This window comes from Thunnus albacares, chromosome 17 (assembly GCF_914725855.1).
Source record: "Thunnus albacares chromosome 17, fThuAlb1.1, whole genome shotgun sequence".
In the NCBI taxonomy this organism is placed as follows: Eukaryota; Metazoa; Chordata; class Actinopteri; order Scombriformes; family Scombridae; genus Thunnus; species Thunnus albacares.
In genome coordinates, this window is record NC_058122.1 from 21,806,236 (window position 1) to 21,832,567 (window position 26,332).

The following is a 26,332-nucleotide window of genomic DNA, read 5'->3' on the forward strand; positions in this document are numbered from 1 at the left end:
TCTCTTACATCGAGGCATTATGTTGTGTGCAGCAGACAGTCAGTGTGCAGAAGAAAGGATGCTTTGCTGGAAGTTGAGACACAAAGCTAGCAGCCTGAGGCAGTCTCTTTCTTCTATGATCTGGAAGAAACTATAGACACACACACACACACACACACACACACAACATCACAGCTTTATTAAAGCACCAAGGGACCCAACTAGTGTAAAAGATGCACATCCAGCCACAAAACTCTATATACAGAATTGTCTTTGGTCGCACAATGGAAATACATCGAGACTGTTGGGCTGATCATAGTTTAATCTATACATTATGACTGATTGCACCACAAAGGACTGAGTCTGTGGTCTGAGCTATTTAGAGAAGATTCTAGAAGAAGATACAAGAAGTTTATTGTCATTATGCAAGCACAACAAAATTGCAATTGCGTCAACCTCAAATGGTGCATTTGTATTTAAGACTTGACACATATTTACTTCACACATGTTTACAAAGAATAATGAAGACAGAGATATAAAAAATATTCAGCTTTAACAGATGGTGTCCAGGGTGTGTAATGTCTTTTATGATGTTCTCAGTCCTCCTCACACAGCGAGTGCTGTGAAGATGTTCTAGTGATGGCAGCTCAATGCCATCAATGCCTGTGCTGTTTTCACAACATGCTGGAGGAGTTGACAGCCGGTAGAAAAATCAAACTGTGTGTCGTGTTTAAGCATTCATATCTTTGGCCATTTGTCGCCACTCTCTCTAGTTTGATTGAGCTTGTTTTACTTTTAAAACAGGAATCGGGACCATTGGTGCGACAGGTGTTAGTAGGAGAAATAACAATGCCTCAAAAAAAAAAGCTGAAATAGTGGTATTGTGCCAGAGTTATAGTCCTTGTTGTATACAATGCTCCATATATACCATTTCACTTAAATTTGGCTTTTCTCCTCTGTGTCTGCACCTCGTCTGCACAAATTGCGGTAAAACTGCAAATTGTTTATTGACAAAGGTCAATTGATTTTTTTGATACAGTGGCGCTCGAAAATTCATGTTTTGTAGGATTCCTAGATGCGGATCTCTACATGTCGGTCACTGTGTTTCATTGTGTTGTCTAATGTTTTCACTTGTGTGTGCCTCTCTTTGACTGATTATATGTGGAGTGAGTGTCTGGACTCTGTTATTATTTTTTAGCATTCTTCAGGTCAGTACCCAGCTTTAGAAGTACCACACTCTGCACCCTCTGACACTGCAGACAAAGCAAAACGGGATTTGCATACCAGGAAACAAATCACTGTGAACGGCTGTTGCAGCGAGGCGTTCAGCCTGCGAGAGCCAGTGTGTGTGACTAGCGCGGAGTCCAGCTCTCTCCAGCCAGCCAGCGATCCTGCTGCTGCTGTGATGAGTTTGGCTCATGACCTCCTCGGGGCCGCGCTGCCGTATTGGCCCCCCGCTTATTGTTCTGTCAACAGCATCTGTTGGGCCTGATAACAGGATTAGACCAGCCCCCTATAGGGCTGCTGCAGCTAGCCTGGATTAGCCAGCAAGGCCTATCTTTTCATACATGTGAGTGTGTAGTGTAGTTTGTAGTGTTTGTATATGTATGTATGTGTGTGTGTGTGTTTGTGTGTGTGTGTGTGTAATTTTAACTCAGTCAATCCCTTCTATCCTGTCAGTAAACCTACACCAGAGCAAAAGAGGTCTGAAACCGGCTCTCTTTCTTTCTCACATCCAGCAGATAAAGCCTAATTTCATCTTTCCTACCATATTTTTCCAATTATAAACACTGCCTTTTCCAGAGCTCTTATAGCGCAAAGAGCCTATACAATATGTTCACTACAAGGACAGACATTTGTATTAAGAATGGGCTCTGAAGTGCAAAATAAATCGAACATGATAATCCTGACCAGTGGATTGAAGGTCATGTCAAGGTCCAGTAGTGTGTTGCTCATGAATATAATATGTGTGTCTCTCCAACTTAATTACACGCGTCCTGGTTTTCCAGGTAATAAACAGTTTTGCGGGTCAGAGAAGCAGGCATCCATGCTCTTCTTCCCTGAGCAGAGAGATGATTCCCTGGATTACAATAACCATGAAAACACAGTAATAATCTGTTTCAAACTCTGGTCTTGTTTATTGTGGCACCTTCTATAGTATCAGAAAATCAGTAGAAAAGACAGGCCAACAATAGCTCACACAGAGGTCGATAATGGCGTTGGCATCTGATAGGGATGTGAGAGGCACACAGGAAGGGCACAATCCTAGAGTACACGGTGGGAATCTCACAGGAGCGTGGCAGCAACGTCCCCAGCCACCTCGACTTCCCCCTGGGATACACAAATCAACCGCCATCCTCCATGTTTTCTTTTCCCAGTGAGTATATACCTGCCAAAGTGCTCGTGCTCCTGTGACATTCCTGCCAAGCCGCGCACCGGCTGATCTGTTCGGTCCCACTCGACCCAGGAATTTGGCGGTATTTTGGATTAAACGTGGAAGAAGAAGAACTAGTTTGCCGTGTGTATTTTTCTCATGTCTGTGTGTTTCTGTGTCAAACAAACAGGGAAGACCTTTGGTGAAAAAAAATAAATACATCAGAGCTTTCGGAGCTTCTCTCAGTGGCTCAGAACAGAGTAGTGACCGTGAAAGAGAAGCTGAGGAGAAGAGTAAATAAACTAGTTGTCAGTCACGTACCACTCCCCATCCTCTCTTCTCCACACTGCCTGTCTAATCTCCATCCTACTTTCCTTCCAGCGCTATAATCAGGGAAAGGACTCCCAGCTGCTTAGAAGATGAAGCAATTGTGTGGCTTCATGTCATGACACACCAGTTTCTGCCATCCCCAGCCGCCATCTTTCCCTGGTCAAACTGACATATGTGTTGCCATGAAAATGATTTGAGACGTTTCACAGAAACGTCGCTTTTCCATTTCCTCTTCCATCCCGGCTTGTCAAGAGGTGCATTTAAAAATGGCTGGCAGATGCCACGTCGCAGCGTAGCAATTGTTTTTGTGTCACCGCGACTCGCCGTGTCAGGCCGCACCATTCATTTCCGACCAGTCAGATTAATCAGACACTCTTCAGAAGAGGCCACTGGCCACCGTGCCTTCATCTCACGCTTTTTAACAGAAGCCAAGTTGAGGAATGGACTGAGAAAGCTGGTGGAGAGATGCAGTTTTAATCTCTCCTGGCCTCCCACTCCAACCGGTCACTCTTCACATTCAATCACAAATTCTCAGTATACGCAGCTTGCACAATATAAAGCAAGGGTTATATTTTAATCTATAAATCATCAATCCTTAGTTTTATAAAAGATGCATGGTGTGTACACTCTGAGTTCACAAATATTTTCATGCCAAAGCCTTCAAAATACATAGAGATTAGATAAGATTCTGTCTGATGGATCCTGATCTGAGAAAAATGATGGATATCGTTTCATACAGACCGAGTACGGCAGGATAAGAAGGGGAAAGACCCTCTCAGGCTTATTTCCAGGTTGTGTACTGCCTCCAATGAGAATCACTGATCAAATACTTATGTTTAGTTATAAGTTACAAATGTATCTTGGGAATTACGTTTATATTGGGTAATTCTGCAGGTCATGATTTACGTCCAGTGCCAATGTTCAGTGCTAATAATGCACCCTTCCCTAATCTTAACCAGGTGATGTCGCACCATTTACAGCACAGCATACTGTAATAGCGATGTTTCTGTTCCATACTGCATAGTTGCCATATTAATATTGTAAAAAAAAAAAAAAGAAATACTAAATTGTTTCAGAAATATCGGCATTGGACATTGCAAAACATTGTGATTGAATATAATCAGCAGAAGTTCTGTCTTGAGATAGGGTTGTGACAAGTGATTTTCTTTGTTGGGGGGATCAATATGTGGAACTGCTTTCACACAGAACTCAGAATTGATCATTTTAAACTCAAGTTGAAACTGGAGAGAGAGAGAGAGAGATGGAAATGCTGTGGTATGTAGCGGGTAGATGTGCCCATAAAATTAAACATTATTTAAAGCAGCTATGTGAGAGTCATCGCAACCTACAGAGAAATATCGGCTTTACGGAGCTTTGTAGCGAGTTTCAGCTCATTGTTTAGCTCTACGGCTGCAATTTTACTGTATTTTTTTTTTTTTTTTACTCTCACTAATCTCAGAGTATCATTTTCGGCCCCAGATATTTCCCAGAGGAGTTGATAGAGACCAAAAACAGAGCTGAAGGAGAGTGAATATTGGACTTACATTCACCAGATGGACAGAAACACGACTCCAAATGAATGCTAATGTTGCTCCATAACTGCTGGGTGTGTAAATAAGCAACAAATTGCTAACAAGTTCGCCATATCAACTTAAAAATTGATGAAATGTCAGTGGTGTGTTCAAAGTTTTCCGCTGCCTCCAAATGGACAAAAATTCACTTAATGCAGGTTTAAATAAATAAACAGGATTAGCAGTGTATAAAAATGGATGGATGGATGAATAAATGGATGAATAAAGAGTTAGGACCATTGTTGGTGTCTGTCCAGCTAAGCAAAGAAGGATGTCTGTGCCTGAGAGGTTCCACTCAGGTGACAGAAAGAGTGAAAACCAATCAAAACAGACACTCCAATATCATTCTCTCATCGCCCTCTCTTCAAGACAATTAATCAATAATCAATAAGAGTGAATAATTGAACCTTTAGGAGGAGAGGGCATTGAAATAAATAAAGGGAGCTTGAATTTCTTCTCTCTTTCCAGTGTAGTAAGAGGACAGTGTTGTAAGGGGCACGCAGACCTCTTGAGACGCTCCATTTTTTTCAACTTTTAACAAAAAGCCGCCACTTCTCTCCGCCCGCCTCACCTCGCTCCTCTCCCCTCCACCTCTCTCTCCCCTGACAGAGCCCGTCGATCTGTCTATTGTCTCGGCTTCACATTGACTCCCTGTCACTGCCTCTATCTATTATTCGAACTCTTCTGTCTGTCAGTCTCTCCTGCGCTCTCTTCCTCTCTCTGCACTGTTAGCCTGTTTCTGTCAAACAGTTTTTCATTCCCTGTCTTCACGGCGGGCCCTGCTCTTTATCCCGACACTTGCTCTGTTTCTTTTTAACAGGCCTTTTATCATATATAACCGCGTCTGTCTCTGTGCATGCACACACCCCAGGCCTGTGTCGGGCCCCGGGTCTTCTTGATGATGAGTTCACAGGTCCACGCATCCGCACGTATGCACACACACACACACACACATGCTTGCAGTTGCACACAAATACACAGATGGTGTGCAGGTGTAAGATGTGACATAGTCCAGATATTAGGCCATCGCCTCCTTCAGTCCACATCGCAATATGTAACAGCTGAGGCTGGATTCCAGTGGCATAGCTCATTCTCCCTAGTTGCCTCTCGCTGTCCCGGCCTTTGTGGATCTATAGTTTCTTTTTTTCCTCGTCCTTCTTCAGTTATACTTGATTTGTGTCTATCTGCTTGTGGGCTTTGTTTTGTCCCTGGTGATCATCAGTCACATTTTGTCCATTTTTTGACCCGTAGCAAGGCGACTAGACAGTCTGCGCCATCAAAACATAGAAAATAAAACACTGTGCTTTCACTGGTTTTATGTTTGTTTGTAAGCCTGCAATTATTATATGATTATGTCTTAAACAGTAATAATTTATCACTGCTGCTGCAAAAATACAGTTGGCTTTTTTAAAGCACCATAATGCCTTCTGGTATGACTCATATTTGTACTGTAGTGACACAGTTACACATGCATACACATAGGATTTGCACAGTGGTGCTCACACACTGTTGCTATGTTGTTTGTTCTCTACTTTATATATGTGTGTATGTTTGTTTATTCGTCTGTGTGTGTGTGTGTGTTTGTGTTTGCATGCGGAGGAGGGGGTGGTGGTTGCAGATTGTGCTCGGTCCAGTAGACCCCTCCCAGTCAGAGTGGAGCTGTCTCAGCTCGTCAGCATTAGACTCGCGTGGCACCCTGATCCGCCCCGACAGTCAGCCACAGGAAATGATGGGACGTGAAACCGCCCACAGCACCCATGTGACCTGGCATACAGGGGCAGGCGGAGAGCTGTTGGATGGGATAGAAAAACATGAAGGCAGCGAGGCGATGTGTCCTCACTGTTGCTGTGGCAGAAACCATAGCCCTGCCTGGCACGACACAGACAAGACGCACAACACCTTGGCACGCACGAATACATGCACAAACAGACAAATCTCACACACATGTACACAAATAGGCACACAGACAGACCCACGCACATTATGACATTGGGCGCAGGCCACGACTGCTGTGATATTTTATCCGGTTGAATGGCAGTGAAATGAATCTCAGCATGCCTGGCTCTAGACCTTTAGGATTGTGCCATTGTCTTTCTCTCCACATGCCTCAGCTGCTTCAACCAAACACAGATACAGACACACACACACACACACACAAGCACAAATACACAAAATTGGGTCCATCCATGTTAAGAAATAGACACAGAAAGCAGCCTCAACTGCAAGAATAGATTTAGTGGATTCTGAAGTGTCTTACATGCATAAAATCTCATGGATCTTGAAACCAACTTACTTGCTTGTTTTTTAAATGTATTTGTTCATTTGTTCAGTGAATCACATACTAACTCAGTTGAGGTTAGCCAGTGTTTTGTTGTTTGGTCTGGCTTTTTGGAAACAGTTTTTTTGGTTAACATTTAATTGACATGTTTGAATATCGTTTTAATTTATTTTATGACTTTAAATTAGTTCTTGAAACAAAATACAACCAAAATCTCCATTTTACCCAAGGTGCATATCAAAAGGGAAGACTGTACATGAGATTAAGTGATTTTGTTTCAGAGCACCACTTTTTCTGCCTATAAAGTGTCATGCAGGGTCTCTCCATGCAGAGTAATTCCTCCCAGCAGGCCTTCACAGACGGGGGGGAGAGTGATGTTATGGGCTGGGTGGGGCTGTAACTTGGCCTAGGTGTGGAAGAAGAGGACAGGGGAGATACAGCATGCGTATGTGGGGTTTTTCCAAGGCGCAAACCCTATAGCCTTTCACATTTACGGGCCCTTTTTTACAGATTTTCCAGGCTTACCATCAGGTGCGTCAGACGCTGTCATATTTCCAGAGCAGAGCGAAACCCCAGTGTTTCCACTGGGCGATCGGTGGCTCAGCGCATACCTCTCTGTGAATTTCTTTCCCCTCTCACCTTCAATATCCTCTCTCATCCCTTTCAGATCGAACGGCATCTCAGATCATAGCTGTTTCTTCTCTCCGTGCCTTTCTTTCCGTCCGCTGTATGATGGTCTGCTTCCATACTGTCATATTGTGTAAATCTGACAGAGACTGAGGGAGCTCCTTTGCTTCTTTCTATTTCTCTGTTTTCACTGTCACTCCTGCAGCAGCTTTGATGTGTGGCACACAGTAACCACACTACAGCTATAATGTCTCTCTGTGGCAGTTTCAAGTGTGTGATGTTTGCACTAAAACACAAAGCCTTGTTCGACATGCACATGCAAACCACGTCATCTAATGCTATATTTTAGTGTCTGAGGAACTTCATATCAGCCATTTCTTACTTTCACTTTACCTGGATAAGTGTTAAGTTGACCTTGCTCACTGTGAGGACAGTCACTAGTCACATTTTTTATGTGAAGGCCCTCGCTTTCAAATCAGAATAGCCTTATCTTCAGTGTACAAAGCAGCACTCTGCCCCTGCAATGACTCTCCATCCCTTTATCTGAGTCAACGAACAGACTCGCATCCGCTGACTGCTTTATTGTATTATTTATTGAACCCAAAGACACGAGCTCTTTCAAGGTCAATACCATCGAAATGGACAAACATTTTTGTGAGCGCTGTACCTAAAAAAATATTCACTCTTCACATTTATACATGCATACGCTCGCACAACCAACAGAACGTTATCAGAAATTTTTAGCCCTTTATTTTTCACCTTGATTTTACTGTTATTACCATACTCAAATTAAAGTGAAGAAAAAAATGTTTTAATGGGTTTTTCATTTGCAGTGCAGTAAAATTTAAAATAAAAAAATTGAAAGCATGTGTAGACATTTATGTAAGGTTTTTTTTTTTCTTTTTAATACAAGGCTAGGGCGCTCTCATCAGTATGTGTGAACATGAGCGACTCTGCAAAAAGAAGACAGTAAGGGTCTAATACGTGGTAATGTACAGCTTGAAACCACTCCACTGATAATGAATAAGAACATTTGTCTGTTATAGTAGAGCACTAAAGCAGCAGATGACACCTTTAATCAACATCAGTCATGTTGTCATTATAATTGTTTCTATATTTTTCAAGTGACTCACACAGGAGCTGCACATCAACCTGACAATGCAACGTAAATCAGCTTTCCATTCCTGCCTTTGAGAAACAGCCATGAACGTATGCTAAGACAGTCGGAACCGTCCTAAAACACCGTAATAATGCATTACAAGGCGAAAAATCAACACTTCTCCCTCTCAAAGTCTTTCTTTCGTGGCAGCGGCGCAGCAGAAGTCACTCTGAAAAGAATTTTTAAATGTATAACCCCCCTTTAATTACAGTTTGGAGTGCCAAGGCAGCAATTAAGGAATAAAAGTACAATCCAGCATTATTCATTCATTGTACAGTATTAGTCTCTCTCACTGGCCTAGAGAGCAGGAGAGTGGAAGATAGAAAAGTAACAGTGTCTACTGCACTAAGTCAGAGACAAAAAAATGAAAAAAAATGGAGCTAAACAACGATCCACACTTAAGGTTGATGGAAAACATGTCAGGCTACTGAGATACCACTTGGAGACTGCAAGAAGTTGCCACCGGTATGGTGTTTGTGTTTTCTCCTACAGGTTTATGATAATTGCATAGATAGATTTTCACTGCAACCCAGACCTTCCTCACCATCGCTTGTATCACAAAGTGAATGAAAGAATGTAAAAAAAACAATCACTGTAGGGAATATAATTAAAGCACAATAAAGTACCAACCAGTGTTGCAGTGGTGATAACATCAGGTGAAATCCAAGGCTGAGCTACAAATCAAAACTTGTGTCGACCATAAATCTGGTAAATCAGGTAAAAAAAACTATTTGGATTTGAATCTGTACAATACAAGATTATCATCAATATAGTGACAATTGACTCTATTCTTGGGCAAAATATTTGCCCTTGAAGGTGGACAGAGGAGAGACTATTGGGTCATTTTAATAGAAATTGGTTAATCAAATCGAATTTCATCAAATTTCATGGCAATCTCTCTTTTAGATCATGAGATATTATTCAGTAATTGGAAGCAACCCTGGCATTATTGCCTAATGGTGACACTAAAGGGAAAGTCACCAAAAATATTAGGATTCATCTGCTTGGGGAACATGAATATTCACAGACAGTTTCATAGAAATCCAGTTATTTTTCTCAAGATACTTTGTCATGGACCGAAGGTTGGTATCTGATCCAATGTCAGTGGTAAACATAGGGTCAGAACATCACAGAAAACCTTCTGAATCATAGTTTTGGGACGGTGAATGTCCATAATGCATTTCATAATAAACTGACCTGCGGTTGAAAAATAATCACAATGCAACTAAAAGCCTTAGAGCAGGAGTGATGGTGCTTGGATGCTGCCTTGAAGGTTTTAGGAATAATGATAACATGTTAGAGCATAATGCAACACAGTAACCTTCCACGGAAACAATAACAACAACAGCAAGTGTTTCAAAGACGGGTTTAAGTTAAACATTACCAATAATCGTGTGCATGAGTGTGTGCAGAAATTACGTCAGTTTCGCCGCAGATGCTCCTTTTGTTTGTTTGTTTGTTTTATTCCATTTGAAGAAAGAAACAGACATTAGGATTCCCACCTGCCTTTCGTTCCCCTCAGCCGGCAGTTTCCCTCTCCACCTGATCTGTTTCACTCGCCCTCACCACCTCCTCATCCCGCTCCTCTCCTTCATCTTCTTCCACTTGTGAACCCAGCCAAGGCGATGAAACACATTGATGATTTATTTATGTTAGGGAACCATCTTTCCCTCTTTCCTTACAACTCACATACACACACACACACACAGACAGACACACACACGCTCACACTTTTTCACTCTGTCTCTTCTTGTGTTTGTCTGTCTGTGAAACCGTATGTGACAGTGATGCTAAATGGGGCGTCCTCTCTCCCGTTGTGATGAGATAGAATGTGCAGGTGGCAGAGCTTACAAGCACAACACACACACACACACACACACACATGGACACACACACACCTCCTCTGCAGTGTCATGGTGAGAGCATCGCCCTACTCTGAGGTTAACTCATATGATTTTATCATTTGACACTATCTGCTCCACTTTTTAAAGAAACACACTTCAGAAGCCAATATGTCGAGAGACATTAGGTGATGGTATCATCAGACATAAGAGGACCAGATGTTACCATCTTTATCATATTTCCATTCATTAAAGCATTTTAAAGATTAAATATCATCAATTCCACATGTTTCTTGCACCCAGGTTTATTTTTGGAACAGTTTACGTCTTCAATCCCTGCACAGCGACTGTTTGCTGCATACAGTGTTGCCAGCCATCGCCCACGACAGTCATGTCTTATGTAAACAAGGGAAGACTGGAGAATCAAAACATTATGTTATCTGTACATGTAAAACTGACAGGTCTGCCCATTTAAAGACACTTACTGTGCTATGGTACCATTTCCCAGGCAGCGTACATTGCAAAGAATGTCTTAATTTGTGACTAATAGCTTTTATTAAATAGTTTAATAATGTTTTTTTTTAGATTCATTATAAGAACAAGTTTTGGGTTGACAGGTTGTGAAAAATCCTTTTAGCCCGCTGCACTCTTCCACCATTAATATGCTTAGTCTTTTTTATCCAGCTCTTTAAATCATCAGTACGACCTTCTGTAAAAGATCTGAAAACCGTTGCACCAAACTTCATCTATTAACAACTTACTCCTGCAACATTTGTAGCACTAGACGTGATGTATTATTGGAGTGAGCTATTTAAAAAGACAAAGGAGGAGGATGTACACCTGAGTTATAAATGTTGCAGCATTAAGTTGTTAATCAATGTACTTTGGCCCGATGCTCTGCAGCTCCTTTACAGAAAGTGAATTAAATGATGAATTATAGGTAAAAAAAAAAAAGGCAAAGCATGTTATGCTGGAGGTGGACACCATCCAAAAGGATTTTTTTGTTTGGTTTTAATAGTTTTTAGATAACAACGGTGGTCTACGGCACAGAGGAATGAGATATATCAAGCTTTGGATACAAGCACAATACTTCTAAGTGTCAGTTTGACTCTGCACATAAGATGTTGTTGACAGAGTAGAAAAATATAGAAACTCACCAGCCATATCTGTGATTTTCTAATCTCTGATTCAAGTCAGTATACAGCTTTGAGTAAGCGACACAAGGATATTTTGTCTTGGATAAGTCGACCAAAACACAAATAACCTAAATTGTGGTCTATTCCCTGTAATACACAGTGTTTCCTTCAGGTACTCTTATAGGAGTGGCCATCTTACACTGTCACCTGTCAGCATCTGTCTTTCCTGTCCACCCATCTTCAAATTACTTTAGCTTCTCACAGTCAACACTCTCACTGCTCCTCCGACCTCCCGTCAGTCTTTCTGTCACTTAGTTAGTTAGCGTCTCCGTCAGTCAGTCAGGTAGCTGTCTAGGTCGTTACGCTCAGAGGGTGTTCCCTGCCGATGCTCTTCAATTAATTTGTTTGTTTGTCAGAGAAAGAGGGTGAGAGAGGTGCAGGGGGGAGGCAGAAAGAGAGAGATTGGGGTCTTGTGAGAGATTGTGAAGACGGGAAAGAAATATGCCAAAGACAGAAAAGCAAAAGTGAGAAAGACCGAGGAAGAGATAGAGAGATGTCAATTTAGGGAGTGAGAGCTTAGTGTAAGACTTTCAAAAAGAAGAGAGTCTGAAAGAGAGACGTAACTGCGGAAACGAGTGAAAGCTGCTAGTTTTGGAGAGAGAGGGGAACTAAGAGAGCGGGAAAGGAAAATTGTTAGCTTAGAGAGAGAGAGAGAGAGAGAGAGAGAGAGAGTCCGGGTGAAAGATAGATGGCTGTTTGCCTCCTCTGCTGCTGCCAGTCATTACCTAGTCAGGCCTTGGCAGCAGGTTGGCAGAGCGAGCTCTAATTGAGGAGGCCGGTGGCTCGGAACAACGGAGAGAGAGAGAGAGGCAGGCCTAACTTTCCTCTTTGCGTGTTCATAAATTAGCCTGTCACTCATTACGTCCTGGCATGTGGTTGGGATCAGAAAACACCGTTTCCAAACACATTTGTCATAAGTTTCTATACTATAAAACACAAGCTCATAAACCTTTGTTGTATTTAATGGTGAGCACCATTTATGTATGCCGTAAACTGCCCAATAAATGTCACAAAAGATTTCTTCTACACAATGATGCTGCCAGAAGAATAAAGAAGACAATATCAATATCTATTAACCCAGAAGAGCGGCAACAGCGTCTTGTTTAGTATAAGCTACAAGACTCCCAAACCCTCATTCCCGCGCTCTCGAACACGCCGGCACACATCACAAACAGCTGTCACTTCATCACACTCGTGCATTTCTGTCACATATTGGAAAGCAAGAAAGTGAACATTACGAGGCTGTCTCGCCTTGACAGGTATTGATCAGGCTGCTACTGAGAGACAGCTAGATGAACTTCACATCAGCTTCACATGGGTGTTTGTTGCCATCTGTTAATGACGAACGCAAGTCGGGATGTGTGAGGGGAATGTGTGGAACAGAGGAAGGGGGAGGCGACTGGAAGGATGTTGTAGAGACGCCCAGATGCCACCGCTAAAAAGATGTCACATGGTATTAGGCTTGCACGATCCGCTGTCATCCACTCAGGTGACAGCAACTATCTCCATATTCCACGCTTCCACTTCCCCCCCCCCCACCAGGTCTCATGCCCTCACTGTCACGCTGTCCCGGAGCATCCAAACCCCCCCGCCACTCCCTCCCACCCATTTCCACCCAACAGCCCATCCAACCCGAACCAGCTCGGCCCATTGTGGCGACAGCGCCGTCATGCTGCAGCACGCACACACGCTGCATGATAATTACAAGCCGCTCACCTCTTCTGTAGCTTCCACCTTACCTTTCCGCTCTTAAAATCGCACGTACAAATGCAAAAAAGATAACAATGCACATTCGCCATTTGTGTAAACTATAACCTTTATCACAAATCGTCTGTTTAAACATGTTGTAGTATTGAAATGAGGCCCGATTGGTATTTGCAGACATAATTTCCCCACATGATCACAGAAATTTCATTCGGTTATGTACGCAAACAAAAACACGAGTGCTCGTCCCTGCTGTGCACACTCATCTTACCCAAACATGCTACGGCAGAACAAGTAGAAAAGTGTGAGAAATAACAGAGTTGTGGAAAGACAACACAATTTCATGTAGACTTGAGTGTGACAGCTTGACCTTTTCCTCTCTCCAGGGTCCATCACCCATCACCATAGATACTTGGCTCCCAGCAACCCAGTAAATACCAATAATATTAACATACTCCATCATTGTTAACCGCAGATTCACCACCCTCTCCACTCATGAGAAGAAACAATCATGTTGGGAGATTATTTGAACACTGATGCTACTTTTTGCCATAGTATTGTTTTAACTTGTGTCAAATTGCGTGAACAGCGTGAGCGATATGATCCTGACGAACAACGTTCTCCCCATCTCGGCATATGTGCTGCAATTATTTTCATCTTGACAAGTCCGTCAATCTACTATTCATTGTCTACCAGTGAATGGAGCAACATGGTGTTAAGAATTTTCAGGGAACAAGTAAAGCAGATCACTCCACTAGTCCTAAAAACCACACTTGATTAAAAAAAAACTATGAAACAATTAAATTACATTTAAATTGTTTCATTGGTGTCTTAGATCATTACTAGTGTTGTCCATTATGATCAGTTTGGGTGTTAACTCGTACTGAGTCAGAGATCTTTAGTAATTCCAGTTCTTAAAACTTAAAAACTTATTCACACGGAAAGAAATCATCTTGGCTGAGGCTGACTAATGTAAAGCTTGGAGCCGTTCCTGTGTTTCTAATTAGCCCTGGCTCTGGCGTGCAGGCCAGCAGGCTGATGGTTGGCATGAGGCAGCTCAGCTACCCTTGTGTCCTCCACTCTGCTGCAGGGGAAGAGTTTCTGGGTCCACTGCTTCCTCGGTGTGTGGCGAGGAACAGAAACCTGGATCAGAGGGGAAAGGTAGCTCACACCCTGCATAACACTTTGTCACAGGCAATATTTCACATTTAAAGGGACCTCTCCATCAGCAATCTGATCTCTACCACCCCCCGCTGCTGCCACGCTCCTATTTCATGCTCGCAATGTTACCCTGTGCAACAGCACTCCTACTATGCCGTAACAAACTGACGGATAAACAGCGTCACGAATAGATTAGTGATATACGTGTGAAATTAGACAGTTCAAAAGCACAATAGAGAAAGCAGATGAACCGTTATGATTTACAGCCTCACAGTGGATGTCAGGAACAATCAAGACACATTTTTAAGGCCTTTTCCCTCAGTGATGATTAACACAGCAGTGCAGTACCGGCAGGCATTTTTGTAAGACCAGCAAGTGCAAGAAGGAAAGAGGGAAAGCAAACAAGAGAGAGAAAAAGAGCAACAAGAGATAAAGACAGAGACAGAGAGAGAGGCCTAGATGGAAACGCAGTTTGAGGAAAAAGCTCAGAGAGAGAGAGAGAGAGAAAGAGAGCAGGAAGGGGGAGAAAAGAGGAAAGAAGGGGAAGTGAACTGAGAGCGGGAGCGAGGCGGAGAGGGAGCAATTTAATGCTGTAATTAAGTTCCTGATAGCACCCTGGGAGATGTGCTTTGGCGTAGCTCCAGGACAGCTTAGCATTGCACCAAGGCTCTTCAACCCACAATCTATGCTTTCACACGCACACATGCACGCACACCATTTGAACAAACAGAAATTTAATACTAGCAGGCTCTCTGTGCTCTCGAGCCAATTCCGAATCCCTGAATATGTGTCAGCTTCACCAAATGATGCATCGACAAGAAGAGACACAAAGGAGGAGCAGACTGGCAAGAGAGATGGCTGCGAGAAACCATCACTTGCAGTCACTCTCACGTCGTTCTCTCTCACACACTGTCATGCACACAAGGCAGCTGCCTTGACAAGTGCACACAAATTATTCTTATGAGAGCACGAATGGGAACCTGTCTCAGAAAATATTCTTTTCATTCTCTTAATGTTTACAGTGCTCTTATCATGTTTCTGCCAACCAAAGCTTTTCAATGCCTCCTGCTCCACCTGGTGTTTTCCTTTTTCTTTTGTTTCTCTTTCTCCACTCTCTTCTTTGGCTGTATGACAGGGCATATGATCGAAATATATCAGACCTGTGAAACAATAAGTTTGACAAGAAAGCTAATGCAGTGTCAAGTTGTGCAGGCATCAAAAGTATGAGAAAACACCAGCTAATTTCCCCACCTGTACAGTCCTGTCAAGTTAAAAGATGCGCACTGAGTGGAGCAGAGAGAGAAAGGTAGGACTACAAAGAGAAAAGGATGACAAGGAGCGGACTCGGAGAGAGAGCGAGAGCGCAGAAAGAGAGAGAGGGAGAGAGAGAGAGAGAGAGTGAGAGAGAGAAGGTACAGGCAATTACACCCAGCTCCTCTCCAACAGCCCCATTCCTCGCCTCCTTCAGGCCGAGCGGAGCAGCAGCACGAGCAAGAGGATTTTAACTGAGGATAACGCGCATCAATAGGATCTGAGATTTCTCGGGGATCGGTCACCAAAGACGCGGGGAGGGAGGAAAGGATACAGTATCGCAAATAAAAGAGTTGTCATTACAGAGACAAGAGAAGGGAACGAGTCCATCGAAATCAGCTCCAACACATTTCGAGGTTTTTTGTTGTTTTTTTTACAACTACAGGACGCTTCTAGTTCGCACCTGTGCGTCGTGCATGTCCTCTTTCCCCGGGGATAAAAGTGCGTAAAATTTTGCCGTTTTTACGCACGGTGACACGCCGAGCTGGAGAGACGCGGATACGGTCCTGAACGCACGATGCTGATCGGTAAGTGTTAAAACACCTTCAGTACTCCACTGTTTACCGGTGAGGATGTGGCTGTGTGATTATAGTAACCCGTGTGACAAATTTATGACGGATCCTAGAAATATTACGGCTTTACGTCCATATGGACATTATAGAAATGTTGCAGCGGGAGTCTACTTTTGGAGATACAATTATCTTAAAGTAGGCCCTACGTTAATGTCACTCAAAACGCATTACTGAGTGACATAGGCGCACTGAAATTTCGCTGTGAGGAATTTTTGAAATACTGAGGATTCAAAGAGAGTCGTTTTAAGATTGAATTTTATGGTCATCTGCTCATTTATTCGCCGTTGTAGCGATTATAATCAGTCAATCAAGTATCAAGTAGTGTATGGAGATCAAAAATAGATCCCACCAAAAAAAAAAACAAAATGTGTGCGTCCTGACTGGTGCGGAGTTACGGACACATCGGCGTCCTTATTCCTGGTGGAAGTTTAGTCTTATATTTGGGGGGGGGGGGGGGGGGGGGGTGAAGTGTAGTTCTGCAGTAAATAAATATGATGATAATGATAACGACCAATCTCTTTTTAGAAGTGAGAAAGTCCAAGGGCATCCTGAGTATTTGAAAATAGGCCCAGTAATCTGACCTGTCCCTTCATACATCAATCTGTCACCAGTTAGCCAAATAAAAATTCCCTCAATCAGCAAATACATTTTCGTTAAAGATTGATTGTGCCGGGATTATTGGCTATGTATAAACGAGTATTGATTTAACTATGAAGCATGGTAATGGGAGGTTATGCGCTCAATGTAAACAGTGTGGTATATATATTTTTAAATATATTTTTTGTCTTTGAATAATAATATACAAAGTCAGATTTTCATCTAAAATAATCAATAAACATATATTTTCAGATTTCCCACTGAGGCTTCGGACAATTTGTTGTTCATTTATTTCTATTACTGATATTGATCACCTTGCCTTTACTTGTCAGAGAAGTGAGGTTTAAAAGGAATTATTAGATTTGTTTTGGGTGTAAAAAAATATAAAACCTTGAGTATTTTATACTTTTGATTGGAGTTGATTCTGGCAAACGTGACAATGAAAAAAAATGACCCACTACATCCAGAAGAGAGAACCTCTTTAGTTCATTTGCATAATGAACTCCATCATATTTCTGATTATATCAGAGAATGAAGGTGTACGTTTCTTTTGTGTGGGCTGAGCTGAGGGATAACTACCTGCGCTGCTGTGCTCCCTGCTTCACCTGAAACGCTGATTTATACCCATGGCTCAATCTTCTCTTTCTTTCTCCTGCCATAATGCAACGATTCTTACATATCTGCATTTTACTGGTCGGACTGAGCTTTGAGCCCTTTCCTCCATCTCAGAGACAAAGAAATAGAATACGGAAGAGAGCGTGGAAGTGAAAAAGGATGAGATTATCACAAAGATCCAAAAGGAATATGCTGATAGTCTTGTTTACTGACTCGGATGTGATGGTCGTATATTCGCACACGGGCACACCGGGCCTCTGGATGTGATGGATCTCGCCATAAGATTGTGGGGGGGCTTTGAGATCTCGGTGCTCTTAAAATGGCTTCGGTGCACATGGGCCAATGACTCATGCAAATGGATGCCACATTAGCATTTCTCCAGATATTTACCTCCTCCTCCAAAAACACCACCTCCTAATCTTTCCACCAGTGAAGATGGAGGCCACCACAGCCTCCAGCTTAGAGGTGTTTGACCAATATGATGTTTTTTCACCTCTCTCGTGGCAGAGAGCTCTCCCTTTCTCTCTTTTAGTCAGCTCATAAAAGAGCAGCTCTACTGTCAAGTGGAGCCCTAACTACTCAGGTCTTGTCTTGTGCTGATTTCACCTCAACCATTATGTCGTCTTAAAAGCAGTTTGGTGGGTCACAGGGGAGCTCTATGGTCTCAGCAGCTTCTTCTCAGTTCAAGATAAAAGCCGTTACCTGACAACGGACATGATTATTCACTATGTTGTTGCCTTCATAGAGGTAGGGCTTTGTTTTTCTTTCTGTAATGACTAGAAGAGTCGAGGAGGAAAAAGAGCTGGTGTTTGGGAGGAGGGGGCTCGACCTCGTCTCACTATACTCATCCATCCATGACCCCCCGCCATCCCCCCAGGCAGGGGACAGGTTGTGGGGCTGCGGGAGGGCTGATTATAGGCCTTTCCCCCCTGGGAGTGGGTGCCATTCTTCCTCTTCCACTCCTTTTTATCTGCAGGATCTGAGGTGGGGGGGGGGGGCTGAGAATGCATGGGAAGCAGGGTTAATCTGCGCTAAACAGGGTCCCAAGCTTGATCAGGGCTAATTACATGGGGTTAGAGTTACAGTCTGTGGCCGCTCAATGGGGGCTGACCACACCCTGAAAGCTGTGAGAGATTGATGGAAAACAAGTAGGATGGCAATAAAAAAGCAGGTTTGGTGCTCAGCAGATGTTTTAATAAAGATAGCATATTCCCAAATTTGGAGCCCAAATCTTATTTCTATTAATCTTTAATGTATAGCCCAACTGGCAGTCCTTGACCTTGAGATGTGTGTGTGTGTGTGTGTCCACTTGCCCTTGGTTCCAGTTTTTATGTGCAGAGGCTGGAGGGCTTCCCAAGCAGCAGGGAGCAATAGCACGTCTGTTTGAAGTGGTCATGCAGGTGGAGGGGGTGTAAATCAGGAGGAGGCTAATGAAAAGGCAGCACTGTTTCTACTGAGGGCTTTGGTCCACTTCCCACCAACTCCACATCTCTTAGACAAACCAGCCCCTCCTCAAACGTGTGTTTTTGCTAAACGTTCATGTCTTTTTGGTGAAAGCAGCTGTGTGTGTTTCTGTCTGGACCGGCTCCGTCTCCTTGTGAGAAGGGAACAGACGAGTGTGTGTGTGTGGGTATGTGTGTGTGTGTGTGTGTGTACATGCATGCTAAAGCAAAGTGTGAGGCATTGAGACATTATGATGGATGGATCTCCTGAGCCTCCTGTCTTTTCGTTCATCCCTTGCGGGCCAGAGGGATGAAGGTGGCAGCTCTCCAGCTCCTGCTCAACCCACTTCTACCTACTCTGTCTGTCTCTCTCTCTCTCTCTCTCTCTCTTACACACACACACACACACACACACACACACACGGAAGAGACTGCTCTATTAGCTCAACAAACACCTCACCTCAAATGACAAATCTGTAGTCAAACTGACTTTTTTATTTTTCATTACCTCAGCTCCTATTAGTCTGTGTCATTCCAGTAAAGACTCCTGTGAGAATGAAAAGGAACGTCTAGTACGATCACAAACTGTATGATATATTATTTCGTATTCATTATTTCTCACCCTGCTGCATTTGTTGTCCCGCTGCAGTAACGTTGTATTCCACAGTAGACAATGTACTGTATGTGTGTGGCTGTTTTTTCACTTTAATGTGCCAGTCAGCCAGTGCTTCCAGGTACAAGAACAATGGGATGTGTTATCACTCCAGAACTCTTTCTCTCTATCCTTTTTTTTTTTTTTTCAGCATTGCTGTAGTCCCTATTCTTGATCTTGTTTTATCTTTGCCTGCAGAGATCAGTCCAGGAGGTGATGTGAGTTTAGCAGAGGATTCTATTCAGGGAAGCTCTCACAGCGTTGTATGTCATCAACCTCTGATGTTCAGTGCTTTTCAGGAGTCGTTTTGTGATCAAATGCTGGTATTCGAGCGTGAGTCACACCTTCTACACGTAATACAACACGCCGTATGGCATTGTACTCTGGTCTTTTGAGGCTATTGTAGAAAACAGGAATTTTGAGTCTTTGATTGATTTCTCTCTGTATTCCAAGATTTTCAAAAATGTTCTCCTGCTGCGTCTCTTAACCACACTCCACCATCAGTGACACAGGAATATACACTTCATACTTAAAAATAAAAGCTATATTTGTCGGCAAATGTGTCTGACTGTGTAGATTGGCTTTTTATGCTTGTGCATGAATCATATTTGGAGGGGGTTGGAGAGCAGGGTGGTGTGTGTGTGTGGGTGGACTGTGGCAGGAACCTTAATGATTAGACCTGTCTACATGGACCTGCAGGTGCTTTTCAGACAGGTCAAAGGTCAGGCCAGGAGCAGAGGTCACAAGTCAATGTAGTTACTGAAACGTTACCTATTCCACGCTAGTTTGCCCCGACCCCCATCTTCCAAATAGATATTCATGAGATTTTTGTATGCTCTTTGTAGCTCAGTCTATTAATATGTAAGTGTGCGATTTGTATTGTGATAGAAACTACATGTCTGCCTTTGCACATACAGCGTTTATATGCATGGTTCGTATGTGCCTCTTTCTGGCCTCGGGGCCCCCCTGTGGGGAAAATGCCTGTGTGTGAGTGACAGTTCAAGTCATTTCATTGAAGTGACAGCATGGGTTTGATTGGCCCGCCTGCTGAAGTGATGGCGTCTGGATGTTGAGAGCTGTAGGCATATGTGTGGCCCAGCGGGAGCTCTGACAACATGAGAAATGGTCCCACGCTGCACTTGGCACCAAAACCTCACCACTTAGCCTCTCATTCCCTGGGTGCTAAGGCTAAAGACAAAGGCCTTGAAGGGAAACAGCAACACATCACCTCTCAGTGCTGCATGTGTGTTTGTGTGTTTTTCTGCACCTCTGAATTCATCAGTCTCCAGCAGGAAAGGCAGCTTTCAACTGAAGTGGGTGACTAGTCGTCCACTTGATGCTCTGACCTTGACATAAACGAGCACGAGAAGAGTTAAAGGCCCTCAAGAGCGATAGACGAAAAAGGATGAGAAGAAACAAAAAGAAAAGAGAGAGCAGAGAAAGAGAGAAATAACAAGAAACTGAGAGAGAGATGATTGAAACATGAAGTGAATATAACCTGAAAAGAGGATGGAGTATCTCTCTTATTCTCCTCTGTGGCTCTCAGTTCTCTCTCTATCTCAAGTGTATTTCCAAGTCATCAAACCAGACTGTGTGTATAACTGCCCCAGCTCTCCAAGCACCAGGATCAGCGGCTCAGAAGGTAACAAAGGCCATCGATTTTACAGTCAACTCCAGCCATCAAAACCTGGTGCCCTGACCACCGATCTGCAATACTCCAGGGTCCAATGCATATAATGGAGTGCAGCTAGTGTGTAAACGGTGGTAAGCGTAAAAAAAGAAGACACAGTGATCTAGCTCTAATGGCTGTCTTTGCTCCAGCTCTTTGTTAGCTGCTGGGCTGCTGATCTCCACTTGTACTGCATGCCATCTCATGAGTGTTTAACAGCTGGATTAATTACAGTGGCCGGGAATTAATGTTCAATCGCTGTCCTAGATGCACGTGAACAAAAGCACAAATTGTGTTAAAAACACTGGATGCAGAGAAAAGACTGTGCAAACACGAAAAACATTGCTTTTAGTAGGCAGAATAACACTAGACAGAAACTAAATCTGAGTTATTAATGTTTTCTGATGCTGTTGAAGGTTTGTTTACATCACAATTTTTTTGTGAACAGAAAAAAAAGGTCAGTTGAGAAACACAAATAGACTTCATATTTACAGTACGTTCAAAAAATGAAGAATTGGGTTTTTAATAATAATTGGAAAAAGCAATCGCTCAACATAAATGTGTTTTTATAGACACACACAAAAGGTAAAGCTCTGGATTGCTGTGCCTAAACAACGAATGTACATAAATCAATTGACAGAGTGCAATCACCAAAACATATGATTTGCATTTTCTATGTGCACACACACACACAAGATACAATCACCAATATATATAGTAAGCAATTTCTGTGCGCAAACACACACCTACACATGCAGGAACACATACAAATTGTCAGAGCTCGGTGCACAGAGGACTGCACTTTGGCAATTTATGATATACATAAATCAAAGGAAAAAACCACAAACACAAATACATAAATTCCAGTAAGCATTTTTATTTACACACCCACACAGACACAGTTAAATGCAATCAACAGTAAGTATGGATTTGTTGTGTAATTGGACTGTATGGAGAGCACACAAACGTATATGAATATACACAAATGAGCTGATAAAAAGGCAATTTCGAGTACACAAATACAGTGGGTGTTACACAAACATAATTATATAAAAAACATGTAGAGTATGTACAAGAACTGTACATAAATACATCTCTAGTCATCTAAAGCCTGCTGTTTAGTTTAGCTGTCTCACTTCCCCATGTCGATATTTTGCACTACAAAGGTGTCTGTGTGTGTTGTGTTTCTCTCTGTGTGTGTGTGTGTGTGTGTGTGTGTGTGTGTGTGTTGGCTTGCATCTCTAACAGGAATTGGCATTCTCACTTCTTTTCGTCAGTGCTGAGCCGTTGTGGAGAGAGCCTGACTGGGAATGATCAGCTCTAATGATTTTATGAGAGTCTACATGATTAATGTTGGCACAGCAGTGTGTTTGTGAACAAACCTCTTTCTCTGTCTCTCTCTCTCTTCTCTCTCTCTCTCTCTCTCCCTCTCTTTCTCTCTCTCGCCCCTTCATCCCCTCCCACGCCGCCCTTCCTCCCCCATCTCAGAGACTCGGAGGGAATATCCAGTCTCAGTGTGTGCTGATTTCTGTGGCGCTAGCTGCCGTTCGCCACATTAGTGTGTGACAATGGGTCTCTTTGAAGTGGGTTATTCTAGCGCGGCTCACAGCGCAGCGGAGAAGATGTGCCAGCTCTCTGTGCAGACAGGGCCAGCTACGAGCACAGGGATAGACAGAAGGTACAGAGGCGCACGTGCACACCAGCGCAGACGAAATACTGGGGTCAACACAATAGCTTTGACACCCACATCCTCTAAATACACTTTACTTAAGCACTTCCATCACAGACAAAAAAGCCACGCACTGCTCCTCTGTATGCATGCATCTGCCTTAAAGCACAACACGGCACCAAATAAGAGCCTGCACCATCCTCCCATCACTTCATCAACAATCCACCCATCTATCATCTGTCCATCGTCTCCCTCTCTGTTTTTTCCCGTCCTCCTCTGTTCCCTCTGCAGGCCCAGTCCAATCTAAAAGCTTAGTTGAGCTCCGTCTCTCTCTGCTTATCTCCAAAAGCTGCCTCTTTCATTTGAGTAAATGCCTTCATTCCCAGCTTCTCTATGAGGAAGCTGATAAGGGATGTCTTTTATCCTCAGCACATAGCACCCACCCCCCCCCAGCCCAGTGTGGGTGTTTGTGTGTATTTATATGCCTGCTGCACCGCATATGCAAAATTATGTGTAAGAGATTATATTTGTGAGTCTTGTGTGAATGTTTTTTTTTTTGTTTTTTTTTTTTTTATGTATGAGAATAGCTGATGATTCTATGGTGTAAATATGCAGCGTGCATCATGTTTAGATCCGCCTTCTCGTGCCGGTTATCATTCAAATGTGACATTTCTTTGATTACACATAATCACACAAGACTTCTGCAACCTTGCAGGTGCCTCTAATAGGAAGTGATTAAGTGGAACAAGCTAATCATCACAGTGCCTCACTCACGTGTGTGCATGTATGTTTTCAGGAAGAGGCTGTCTAATGAATTGATTAGGGCTGCAGAGTGGATTTGTCACCAGGCATGGAGAGATTAGTTTTGTCTGTGTTTGACTCAGTCTAAGCCGTTGCCAAAAGCTGCACTCTCCCCCCCCTCTAACACAACAAATGTAAAGATCGGCTTTTGATGCCTCAAATTTTACAGTGTCATTGAAGAAATTCACTGCTGAACCTACTTTTGGCCAGTGCTACATCTGTATTTTCTACTAATTGTCCTCCATCTGTCTTTACTGTCTTCTTGCTTCTGTCTCTCTCTGATTTTAGTCCCAGTGGTCACATCCTGCTGTGTCTTGGACACTGTGTTAGGGAAGCATAGAGTAGATCAGTGCTGCGGGTAATGGTGCTACACTGCTTTTCTCTGATCTGGGTGTAAATCTCTCTTCCTGTAGTAGTAGTCTGGGGCCAGAGGAGCTGCCCCAGCTCTTTTTTAGCCTCAGTGGAAGCTTGTCTTCTTGGATCTGCATTTCCCAATATTGCCTTGCCCGTTGTGAGCTCCTGCCCTCCCCTCCAGCACAAGCACACTGCAGCTGGTTCTCTCAAGGGACATATGAATAAAATTTGTAAAGCTATTGGAGCCAACGCAAGGAAAATACTCCTCACTGCTCCCTGCGGAGAGCCTCAACCTCATTGACTTGGATTTGTTTGCTTGAAGCCAACAATTGTGCTCAGGCTGATCTTAGTGGAATGGCAAGCGCAGAGTCAATGAGAATGATGCATTAGCAGCTCTGCATCTATTAAAGCTGCTTGCTTTGGTTGAATCCAGACACCCCATTGCAGGGATTTATCAAGCCGCTTACCAAAGAGAGGTGATTGAATTCATTTGCTTACTAATGAGAAGGGATTGCGAATTGTACACTTCCCCAGCTACACTTCCACCTGTTAAAACCATTTGCTCATTACTGCAATCAAATCCAACGTTTGTTCTCTATTACAATCAAACCCCTTTTTGTCACCTCATCAGACACTTTTGTGCCTTTTTGGCGCTCAGACCCCATTTCATCTGTGCTGGTTTTGTAGGCGTGTGCCATTAAGGGTGTGAGCTACCTTTCGCAGCTAATTAAGTTGCGGAATTCATGTCTTATGCCAATGTGTTCATGTTTTCAGTGGAGAGCCTGACTGATTCATGTTGTTTGAGGAGTTTTCTAGAAATTAATCTGGCAATCTTGAAACACAGGTGAAATTGTGAGCTCATTTGCATTAAAAGAAGGACTAAAATTAGTTCATGGCAGGGTTATTTTTCTTTAAAACAGTCAGTTTAAATGATTTTTTTTTTTTTTTTTGCATGTTCCTTTACAAAACACTCCAAGTGTAATCAAGTCCAATCAAATAACTGTCAGTTCTTGCTCCCCTTTTCTCCAGTCAATCAACAAAATTGATTTCATTAGAGGTAATTGTTCCCTGTTTGATGTTCATGATGTCTTGATTAGTCCTATTCTCTGGAGTGTTGTGGAGGGGAAGCTCTCCTGCTGTTGTTAAAGCCAGATTAATGTTAAATCCTCTTTGTCTCAGCAGACAGCAACAGACAGACTACAGTGAGTCAGCTGAGGCCCACACGGTCAGATGGGGTTACAGTATGTTAGCCAAGGGTCAATAAAGTGTTATGTTATCTGCATCAATTGTATATGACAAAGAGTGATACCAGTGGACCAGAGGGATTCTTCATTTTCAGCTGATGATATGACTCATTTTTCATGATACATTAACTTCTGTTTGAAATTTATACAAACACTTAAAGTGATATTTACACAAATTACAGCCAGAAAACAGGTTTGATCAAAGGTGTATTTTCACTGTGCTAAACTGTGACTAACAAGATCTAAAAACTCGCAGCAGTAATTGAATTTTAACTTATTCATAATAAACACACATGTAACACATGTGATTTTACAATTATCCAGAAATTAACAAGGAACCTAGACAAAAAAATAAAAGTGTAAAGAAGCTAAGACAAGCGGCTAATTAAGCACTGCAAACACATTAGATTTACAATCAAAGTTTTTCAGTCTCACCCATGAGAGACAATAGGCAAGGGTATAGATTTCACAACTGAAGACACATCTCTCAAAACCTGTTAGAAAGTAATGAATATTATTTTTATGTATATGGATGTTAGCAGGAAAAAAAAATGGGTTTCTCCCTCACAGCAAATGGTGTTACCTCTAGTGGGAAACATGGCAGTGAATTAATTATGATGAAGACTTCTTAAAAATCCCAGTGAAGGAGGGTTTTGGCAGATTTAAAAATTAACAGATGATTTTGATTGCAAGGTCAACTCTTAAATTCTTATGAGCTGCAGTAAAAAAAAAAAAATCTTCTTCTATTCTTTCAGTTCTTTAAATATGATGTCAGGGTGTTATTAGGCTACCTTTACCCTTCCATGTCTGTTTACGTGGAGGATGAAATAATGCTAATATGGAGCTACGTTCCTTAATGTCGTTCTCATCATATCAAGTCTAAACTGGTAAATGAAATGTAGTAGAACATCCTAAATCCTAAAAGCCATGAAAAAGCATTTAAAATGAGTTGGGTTAAAGTTTTCGTTTCCTTAAAACGTGGATTTTTGCTATACAGAATATTACATAGCAGAAGTAGATACTACAGTCTCTAATTACACGAACCTCTGGTGAGTGAAAAATCAATCAGCTGCCTTTTGACCTCCGACAAATGAAGAGTTTATGCAGTGTTGCACACTGAACCGGTAACAGTACAGCTACAGTAACACATTAAAATCATGTTCCAGATGATTTAAGTCCGTGTGAG

At 42.6% G+C, this 26,332-nt stretch overlaps 1 protein-coding gene across 3 annotated transcripts in view; it reads left to right on the forward strand.

Annotated features, from left to right (window-relative positions):
• The window catches only part of znf385c (zinc finger protein 385C), a 124,476-nt gene that overhangs the window by 59,459 nt on the left and 38,685 nt on the right, over positions 1 to 26,332 (forward strand). Inside the window, exon 1 of one of the 3 annotated variants that reach the window (XM_044332331.1) lies at positions 15,676 to 16,058. The exons of the other annotated variants lie outside the window; for them this stretch is intronic. Coding sequence (XP_044188266.1) covers positions 16,049 to 16,058 — 10 coding nt within the window. The 5' untranslated portion in view covers positions 15,676 to 16,048. Of the gene's footprint in view, positions 1 to 15,675; positions 16,059 to 26,332 lie in introns of those variants that run through there. 3 annotated transcript variants of the gene reach the window in all.